Source organism: Larimichthys crocea, unplaced genomic scaffold (genome assembly GCF_000972845.2).
Source record: "Larimichthys crocea isolate SSNF unplaced genomic scaffold, L_crocea_2.0 scaffold90, whole genome shotgun sequence".
Lineage (NCBI taxonomy): Eukaryota > Metazoa > Chordata > Actinopteri > Sciaenidae > Larimichthys > Larimichthys crocea.
In genome coordinates, this window is record NW_020861222.1 from 49,388 (window position 1) to 60,000 (window position 10,613).

General features: G+C 41.9%; 1 protein-coding gene across 3 annotated transcripts in view; it reads left to right on the plus strand.

The window, feature by feature from the left end:
* The first annotated feature begins 244 nt into the window (after nt 1-244).
* fam189a2 (family with sequence similarity 189 member A2) overlaps nt 245-10,613 on the plus strand; it is a 30,355-nt gene continuing 19,986 nt past the window's right edge. The window contains exons 1-7 of one of the 3 annotated variants that reach the window (XM_027277198.1): nt 281-409; nt 1,021-1,154; nt 1,278-1,413; nt 1,753-1,822; nt 1,924-2,061; nt 2,345-2,512; nt 5,208-5,539. In XM_027277198.1, the coding sequence (XP_027132999.1) occupies nt 356-409; nt 1,021-1,154; nt 1,278-1,413; nt 1,753-1,822; nt 1,924-2,061; nt 2,345-2,512; nt 5,208-5,539 (1,032 nt within the window). In that variant the 5' untranslated portion in view covers nt 281-355. Of the gene's footprint in view, nt 410-1,020; nt 1,155-1,277; nt 1,414-1,752; nt 1,823-1,923; nt 2,062-2,344; nt 2,513-5,207; nt 5,540-10,613 lie in introns of all 3 variants that reach the window. The other 2 variants (XM_027277199.1, XM_027277200.1) reach the window with 2 other exon arrangements.

Consider the following 10,613-nt stretch of genomic DNA (forward strand, 5'->3'; position numbering starts at 1 on the left):
GCACAGTGCAGAGCTGTGTATCATGTCACTGCGCACTGACACAACTTTACACATCATAAGCTGCAGATTTATGAACATATGTGTCCTGCTGCCTTCAGATGCTGCAGGGCTTTATTAAAGTAGTGAAGGAGCAGCTTTTCATACAGTAAATCAGCTGGAAAAATCCGGTTCTGATGCGTCAGGTCTAAGCATGTAGCTCCATAAAAATGGAGCCCATAGTCTGTTTTAAATGTGGACAACAGATAAAATAGTTCTGTGTTCTCTGTTTGAACTGATCTGATTGTGTCTTTTTCTCTCCCAGAAAGTGTTGTTTGCGCTGTGTGCTCTGAATGCCTTGACCACAGCGGTGTGTCTTATGGCAGCTGCCCTGAGATACCTGCAGATCTTCACAGCAAGAACACCCTGCATGGTATGATCACACCACAACCAGGTCTGTTGCAGCAAGGCTAATGTTGGCGAGTACCTAGAATGGTTTGCTGTTGTAGCCTGTTACTGTTCCAACTCATCTCACTGTGGAAAAATGGAAGCAACATAAAAGCAGATGTATTTGGTAAAATCAAGTTATTTCTTAACAGTGGACTTAGATTATATGCAAAATATGTGACATTCAAATAAAAAAAAATAACTAACCAAAAGCAGCAAATCAGAGTAAGTCACAAAATAACCTGACTACCTGACGAAACAACAAAAACAGTCAAAACAGAACTGCTGCTCCAACTGTAGCTAAAACAAAGGAGATCTATACCTAGCCCAGTGGCAAGATAACAAGTGCCTCACATCTAATTTACAGATAAGACAAGCTGTCCAACTATTTATAGTGTCCTCAGAATTGAATGAGAGATGAACCGGATGCCACTCCAATCAGCTTCCGTAACACATATCACACACTGAAATATGTATTGTTGGATGCACCAAATACAAATAGACAAATTAGTAAAATGTGGGAGTGGAGGTCGGTAGGAAGTAGGTGTTGACGTTGATGCATGATGTGTGATGTCACGTGTCCCTACCCTGTGATAGGACGAGCCCAGGGCCACAGTGGAGGAAAGGGAGGAGCCTGCTCAGGTCCCAGACCCTGATGAGTTTGTGGCCCCTGCCCCACCCCCTTCCTACTTCTCCACTTTCTACTCATACACACCACGCCTGGCTCGACGGTAACACACTCCATTCTCGACATTCTGTACAACACTTACATGTTGACCACAGTCCTGTGTCTTGATGTGTCACTTTAACTTGGTAAAACATGATAACTCACTCGCTAGTTTGTTTTGTTTCAGGATGCTAGGGGACAGTGTGATTCCTCTCCCTCATATCTACGGTGCACGCATCAAAGGGGTGGAGGTGTTCTGTCCACTAGATCCCCCTCCTTCATATGAGGCTGTTGCTGGAAGCTCTACCAGTGCAGTCACACAGGTCAGTCCGGTCCAGTACAGTATAGCCTAACCGATACTGGATTTTACAGTTGACTTACTTGCTTACTTACTAGGTCAACTTTTTGATTGAAGTTACTTGAGCATCTTCTGGATGCATCAGGGCGGGCAAACATCAGAGAGAACATGAATGCATAACACAATTCTTTTCAAAGATTACAAAATCAAACAATTAACATGTAAATAATGTCTGTGATGGGTTACAGCAAAACAACTGTACTATGACACATTAGAAAACAAGACAATTACCACCCAAACACTTTTTGTCTAGTTCATACTACTTTAGAGTAGACATACTACTAATGGTCTTTGTCTGTTTCAGGAGACAGAGATTGCTCTGACAGAGATGACTATGAACTCAGCTACCTCAGCAACAGGAGCCACTGTGCAAGGTACGATGGATGTCCTCACACCAGGCAGGGCAGGCTCAGATGTGGGAGGGGATGTTGTCTCGGTGTGTTAGGCCTAAATTTCATCATGCATTGTTTTTTAGTTTACAAGCCACATACTACCCCTGAACCAACTGCTAATACCAGCTCCCACTGCGATGGTTCTTCTAAGCCAGAGAATCCACAAGAGCTCTCGTGCACTGACCCAAGTACAAGCACTCCTCCGCTCCTTCCTGACAAAGGCAAGGCTCTACAGCCGGAGCAGCTGATTCAGACTGATGTTTTAAACACAAACACAGTGTTGCAGCCTGTGCTGAAATCATAGCTCATGTGGGGGTTTAGCCAGGGTCCTTGTGTATTTTACCTGAGTTTGTTTCAGGGCTTACAGGTATTCAGCATGCAGTATTAGATTCACAATTAAGTCTTGTGATTTTGTAGCAGATCCTTTGTTTTATTTAAAACAGATGTCAGACACTGCCTTTTGTTCTAATAGCAGACGTGTTCATCTGTCTATATCCGTCTTAGACATGAGTGCCCAAACACAATCGGCATTAGCAGGCGTCCTTCCACAGTTCAGTCATCAGCCCCAGTCACCTCCTCAGCAGCAGCACGCTCCAGCAGTGATTCCCTGGAGGAAACCAAGGATCCAACGTTACAACAGTGATCCAGTATTAATGGACCTCGCTACTAAAGGTTGTCTTTTTTTGCTTATATGGAACTATGCAGTCTTTAAAAGTTGTACACCAATGAAATAAGACACAGAAATCCCGACTACATACAGAACTGGACACATTACCAAGTCAAGCCTCTAAGAGTATCTACAATCAATTCAACCAATTTATAATCCACTGTGTGTGAAACATTGTGAGTGCTGAAACATGGGGTTGGGTTGTATAAAACAAAGATGAGATGGGGATGTGGGTTAGTATTATCTATTCACTGCAGTACAAAGTAACTCTTGACAACAGGTACGGTAAGAATCACTCAAAATAAGTTCTGCAAAAGAAATGGGATTACTAAGAAAATTAGTAAGTAAACTACTGCTGTGTTACAGCTCTTAATATCTAACAGAGGCACGTCAACTGGTATATAACTTATCCAAAAGGTTTACATTAAGTAAATAGTAGTAAATACATGAAATAGCAATTATCTACTTTGGTACTGTGGTGTCTGTGCCCTCTACTGGACTTTACATGCGATACTACATACACACACACACACACACACACACACACATACACACACATCGTGGACACCTGCCGTGTAGCCTTGTTACAAGATAAGTGACTATACACAGGAAATATTCTGTAGCTGCCTACATTTTCCAGAAATACCATAGACAGGAATATTAAACAGAGATGGGAAGCTTTAGTACACAATTAGAACAATGACATTGCGTCCCTTTCTCTTTAATAAGGGCTGTCCCTCAAACACCTCAATACCTCAAAGTATTTCTTCTGTGGGTCCCCACTAGTAGATAGCGCCATCTTAATGGAGCGGATCTCAGTCTTTAAGAGTGTGTGGCTGCAGGGAGTTAAAACGTAAGATGATCTTCTACTTTGAAAGGTCTTCCTGTAGGACAGGAGACAGGCTCTCAGTCTCAGTCTCAGTCTCGTCTCGTCTCGTCTCCCCATCTTGACCTGGAATGGCCCAAAATAGTCCATCCCTGTGGAGTGAATGGAAAGTTTGTCCATTTTGGGGACTATCCGGTTTAGCCGTCCAATGATGACGTTAAGCTCATTTGTACTCCTCTGCCTGCCATAGTCAGCCACCCACCTGGAGGTGTAGGCCACCCTGTGTAGGATCCATGCTGTGGCCTGATGTGAGCCAAGTGCTACACTGGCTCACATCAGGGATCTGCATCCTATGTGTAATGGAGGTGACAACACAGACAACACAGAAGGCAGATTTGCAGAATTCAACATCTGAAGGATGATGGCCCTTGGCTGCATTTGTTTGGATGACTTGCAGTGTCATCCGCAGAGTTACTTGCTGAGTGAAGTGAGTCATGAGGATCTGTGTGCTCTCAAATTTTAGCCTCCCTTGTGCCGACAAATCCCTTAAAGCAGTACAATTCAGAATGGAGCCAGCACAGTCATCAAATCTGTCCACAGGATGGTCCACTTGATCTTGTGGGAGAGTTCTCTTTGCAGGAGCTTGTACAGCTTTTTTGGAGTAACAGTCAGGCAAATCTGGCGTGGATGGTTGCTGGTCATACTGGCTTGACTGGTGTTATTAGATGGGTCGGCCCCTATGAGGACAAGGGGCTTAGCATTCTAACTCCTGAACGGGGGGCTTTTAAGCTGCTCATGGGATAGGAGTGTTCTGCCAATCTGAGGCACAAGGTGGTAAAGGTGGAAAGTTTGTTCATTCTGGGCTACTTTAGACACTGATCGTACTCTAATGAAAACATAGTTATGAATATTATATTCCATAAATGTTTTGATTTGTGTTTAGGGAGTCATCCCAAAGGGATCAATGATTGGTGATTATGATGTTTAAGTCTACTCTTAAAGGTGTTAACCGTGTCTGCCTTCCGAACCCAGAATGGTAGTTTGTTCCACAGAAGAGGAGCCTGATAGCTGAAAGCTCTGGCTCCCAATCTACTTTTGGAAACTATAGGAACCACAAGGAACCCAGCGTCCTGAGAGCGCAGTGTTCTAGAGGGGTAGTAAGGTATTATGAGCTCTTTTAGATATGATGGTGCCTGACCATGAAGAGCTTTGTAAGTAAGAAGAAGAATTTTAAATTCTATTCTAGATTTAATAGGTAGCCAATGCAAGGAAGCCAAAATGGGAGAGATGTGATCTCTGATCTTGGTTCCTGTCAGAACACGTGCAGCAGCATTCTGAATTAACTGCAAAGTCCTAAGAGACTTATTGGAGCAGCCTGATAACAAAGAGTTACAATAGTCCAGCCTAGAAGTAACAAATGCGTGGACTAGTTTTTCTGCATCCACTTGAGAGACGATGCGTCTGATTTTAGCGATGTTACATAAGTGGAAGAATGCAGTCCTCGAAATTTGTTTTATGTGGACGTTAAAGGACAAATCCTGATCAAAAATAACTCCAAGATTCTTTACAGTCTCTAGAAAGAGAGTTTCTGAGGTGTTTGGGTCCAATTACAAGAACTTTAGTTTTGTCTGAATTTAACATCAGAAAATTGTAGGTCATCCAACTTTTTATATCCTTAAGGCATGCTTGGAGTTTAGTTAACTGATTGGTTTCATCAGGCTTGATCGATAAATATAATTGGGTGTCGTCAGCATAACAATGAAAATTGATAGAGTGATTCCTAATAATGTTCCCTAAACACTGTTTGTTAATGACAATATATTAGTTCCACTGGAAACCTTGACCATTTTCTTTCTCTCTGATGTCTGCTGTAGTGCAGGGTAGCACTCCTCTCGCTCCCTCTCCTCAGACCACAGACTCTTCCACCCAGACATCGCAGCCTACACTGGCCGCCCACGCCCAAGGCCATGTCACAATGCGACGGGGTAACAACAGTAGGATGCCTCGCCGGCCTCGGCCATCCTCCATGGTGGACTACCAGAGCTACCAACACACACAGCAGCTGGTCAGGAAAATCCTGGAGCAGCCAGCAGCCCAGGGCCTGACCCCTGAAGTCCAGGAGCTGGTGGACAGCATACGAACTGTCTTGCAGTCAGATCAGGAGCACATGGAGGAGGCTGTACGCTGTGCCAGCTATATTGAACAGGTCAGTTTGACATTCATCATTCAGTACAAAGTGATACTAATATTATTAGAAAGCTAACATTATTCTGTATTTTTCTTAAAGTTAACATGAAAAACATTGTGTTAGTCTGCACCATTACATATAATAAATTAGACAGCTGGACAGAACAGAGAGATATAGAGGCTGTCAGAGGAAAAAGTCAATTTGAGGACTATTTTCAGCAGCAGATTAACCCACATTTGGTGCTCCAGTGAGTATTTAGGGCAGCAGGACAGTGTGTGTTGACCAATGAGTGTGTCCATGGTAATGAAATAACATGTCGACCAGTGAATCAGTGTGATTTAGATATATCAGGCTTTGATACAGACACAGTCCTTGTTACATTTATTGTTGATTTGTCTCTGTGATTTGTTGACTAAGAAAAATAGAGAGCATAACTTCAGCTTTAGACTGCAGACATTTGATTAAGGTCTTAAGGTGTAAACCAATGAAGACACCTGCACACACTGTGACAAAAGTACTGTCTACTGTTTACTTTATTTAGCTAAGAGTCTATTGTTTATCTTATATTGTTAGTGATGGGTAAATGAAGCTTTTATGAAGCACCAAACCACTTGAGCCAATTGTTTCGAAAATGGGTTCTTTACTCGAAGCTTCAGTTATGGTGACCTCTCCTGGCAAAGAGCCAGGCTGCAGTCAAATTAGGCTAGTTGGTGGACAGGAAGTTTTTAAATTACACACGCACACTGATTGTCCTATTCACAAATAAAGATCAATGAGACAATCAATGTGTGTATTGTGTTATTGAGGAAAGTGATGGGAAAATATAACATAGGTTTAGGTGGTAACCTATGACATAGGTGTGCTTGTGTAACTATGGCAGAGGGTGATTATGTAGGATGGGGGGCAGTCAAAGATTTTTATTGAGATACATTATTTTTTCAACAATTTTTGGATTGAGTCGGTTTCTTTTTATGCTGACAATTTCTCCACATTTTGAAAACACTCGTTCACAAGGAACTGATGAGGCAGGTGTGCATAAAAATTGTTATAAAGTGTTGAAGGCACTCAAATTCAAAACTGTCTCAACCTGTCACCTGTCAGAATCGAGACGAGGCAGTGCCATTCATTCACCTGATTGGACCGCGAACCAGTCAGGTGATTCATTCTGGCAACGAAGCAGTTTCTGCTTCGGACGTCACATGTCACGTGTTCTTTTTCGCACCAAAGCAAGCTTCGAAGCAGTGCTTCTATGGAATTGTAGTCCAGGGTTTGAAGCACGTATCGAAGCTTCAGTGTCGCGCTGCCATCACTATATATTGTATCTTTTTCATACCTCCTTTATTTTGTATACAAGGGTCTGTATGCTACAATTTCCTTTAGGGAGTCATCCCAAAGGGATCAATGAAGTGCAGTCTAAGTCTAAACGTACAATGTGGGCTGACAATGTTTTTGTTATAAAGGATTATTCAGAGAAACACACTTTGGTGTCTCTGTCAAAAATAATGACCATAATCTAAATGTTTTTTTGCTTTGGTAATTTGTACAACTAAAGCTGTTTCATACACTGTTTGTAAATGATGATATATTAGTTCAATTGGAAATCTTGACCGTCTTCTCTGATGTCTGCTGTATTGCAGCCTCACCCTCTACTTCCAAGTAGGAGAAACGATGGTGGCTGCTCCCTTTCTGTCTAAGATAGAATAGAATCAGGCTTTATTTTGTCATTGTAACAGTACAAGTACAGTACAACGAAATTGCGAACCAGTCTGTCCATACAAATAATACATGTAATAAGACAAGTGGGGGAGACAGGACAGGGTCTGGTAGCCAAAGGAAAGAAGAAAAGGGGATACAACATGGGGAGAGGGGAGGAGAAAAAAAGAACAACCCACAGACTGTACTCCTGTCAGGAGAACAATCTGGGGGCAGGACAAAAACACCTCAGCAGTTATAGCACATATACAGTACACTCTACAACATGAGACACATCACTAGCAACCAGGGGATAGGGGATGGGTGGTTTGAGTAGTCCCAGTCCAGACACGCAGCCATCCGGTCCTGCAGCCAGAGGGCGCTGGTCACAGACCCGCCTTGTCAGGCTGGGGGGAACAAGCGGTGAAGGCGGGGGGATGCGGGTAGGACAGTGAAAGCATATCTGTAAGTCTGTGCATGTGTGCGTAAGCCTGGAGACGTGTCCCGCCCTTGTCCTGAGTCAACAGTTGCCATTAGATCATGAAAAACTCTCAGCAGTGCTGTCTCAGTGCTATGTGATGGGTTTAAAGCCAGACTGAAACTTCTCATAGATGTCATTGGCCACTAGGAATGATTGGATCTGAATAAAAAACAGTTTCTCTATAATTTTAGATAAAAGTGTCAATTTAGAGATAGGCCTGAAGTTAGACAGCACAGAGGGATCCAGATTTTTCTTTTGATAAGAGGCTGCACAACAGCATGCTTGAGAGCAGCTGGAACACATCCAGTGGTAAGACAAGAATTAATGAATAAAAGTATGTCAGGGCCCACTGTACTGAATACCTTTTAAGGAGACGAGAGGGATGCTGTCTGAAGAACAGTTTGTAGGTTGCAAAATGCTGAACTACATTGGCCATTGCGGGAAAGGATACAGGTTCGAACTGATCAAAAGCAGCATGTAAAGGAGGAATGTTGAGGTCAGAGGTTGGGCCTGCAGAAGAAAAGGCAGGTGACCTAAGAGCAGAGATTTTTTCAATAAAAGATTTGAGAAAATTCCACAAATTGTGAGCAAGGGTACAACTGGGAGAGTTATCAGTTGTAAGGGTTTACAAGGGAGTTAAAAATGTTAAAAAGAACTTTAAAAAAAACATTCATTCTAGTAGCCTTAACAGTCCTCTGGTAGACAGACAGGGTTTCACAAGACCTTCTTTAGAGACATAGAGCTTATCTTTTTTTCCACTTTCTCTCAGCACGCCGACATTAGTGCCTGAGAGCGCGTGGGGAGCTGTTAAGCCACGGTTGCTACATGCTTTTATGCGCATTGCTCTAAAGGTGCAACAGAATCAAGGATATCCGTGCAAGTAGAATTAAAATTGCTTAAAAAAAATACGTTTTGAAAGCATGATTATCGTCAGTGCTAAGTATATCACCAGAATGATATAGTCATTTACATGGCTGATAAATGTGATGCAGTTTGAGCGTTAATTGTGCACAGACAACGCATAGAAGCAGGTTTTTGCCCTCAAACAAGGGATTGAAACAGTAAAAAGCACAGGCAGATGGTCAGAGATGTACGCTTCACAGATTACATTAACTCTCACAGATAAATCATGTGATAAAACCAAACTAAAATGTGCTCTTTTCTTATGAGTCAGGTCTTTAAAACATTGAACAAGATTAAAAGATTCAATAAAGTTTAAGTTGAAATCTCCAGAAATAAGAAATTATTTACAGAGACACGTGACAGAAAATCTGCAAAGTCACAGAGGAAGTCTGTGTTTGGAGGGCAATAAACAACCCGAACATAACAGAGGAAGGAAAGCTTGAGTGTTAGTGTAAGTTTAAATCTATAATAATAACAGTGGTGGACTGCGTACAATGACACTTCAGGTCATGTGATCCTACCTGTTCTCTGCAGAGAGCTGCTGCCATAGACCAAATACGTCCTCAGGAACTCAGGATAACGCTGTGTGAGGCCCTTCACAATTTTTGGTTTAAAACTTTGTCATCACCCATCTCTCTTTGGTGATGACAGCTGTGGTATCAGAGCAATCCATGTCGATGTCTTCATATCCAATGATATGAAGTCTTCTCCATCATAAGCATACTGTAGAAAACCATGAACCTCCAGTCTCATCATCCCACTCACACCACTCACCATCTGAAAAGGTGGACACCTGAGAGAGAGACAGAGACAGAAACACTCTGTAAATAAGTTTGATGTACAGATGAACTTTCCAGTGAAAGACAGTAGCTAATGTTCTATGAATTGACAGATGACTTCCAATGTCAGTATTCAAAGTGAGAATGTCTTCTTGCATCTATTCACATCAGTCTCTTAATCAAAGTCACACCTGTGGTGACACCTGCATCTCAGCTCTAAATATCTTGCAGATGTCTGTAAAGTGCACATGTGAGCACATGAGTACATGTTCAGAATAGAAGCTAAATCTGTTTGACCAACAACAATAAAAGGAAGTGAAACATTTTAGCAGGAAAAAGTCAAACACAACATGAAGAAATACTTTACCTCCACTTTGGTTGAAGCGCTGCTTCAATATCCATGCAGTCTTTAAAGAAATTTGGCGCTGTCTGACACTTATTAGTGTACCACTCAACCTGATCAGAATCGTCTTCAAATAATTTTTTCATCCAGTCCTGTTTTGGATCTATTTTGTTGCGTCACAGAGTAACTATAACTATAGGAATTTTCATCAACCATTGCAGTTAGTAACAAAATCTGGGAAGTTTGTGACTCCAGAAGATCCAGTTGCAAACAGTATCAGGGAGTGGTCCACTGCAGGACAAACAAGGTTTATATATTCAGTATAATGTGATGTCAACATAATTGTGTGAAGCAAAGATCTAAAGTAAAGATTTAAAATGTTCTTACCTGATGATGAAACTTGACAGAAGAGAAGCAACAAAAATAATTTTTTCATCTTGTTTTGATGAAGACGTGTGGGTACAACACAGAGCTGGTTCAGGTGAGTGATCTTTTTAAGGTGAGTTTCCTTGTTTAAAGAGGTGAATGTTTTCATTAAATGTTCGACTGACTTCTGGATCCTCCTGTTTTCACATAGTTTATCATGTGCCATGCTGGCCTGACTCCAGCATGCAGTCCGTCCACTGTTTCTATTTTAGACTTTATCTGGATGCTGTTACACATATCTGGATCTGACAGGGTAACTAAAAGTAACTTGTGAACAGTGATGATTCATATCACTCAAACAGAAATGATAAAACCTTCAACATGAACCTCTGACTTGATTCACGCAAGAGCAAGCAAATATTGATTTTTGAAGTTGGTAACTGCGATGAACGTCTCTGCAGCAGAATCACAAAGAAGCAGGAAGATGTTTTCCAGTCAGGGGATTTCCCAGTCAGCATTGTTGTCATA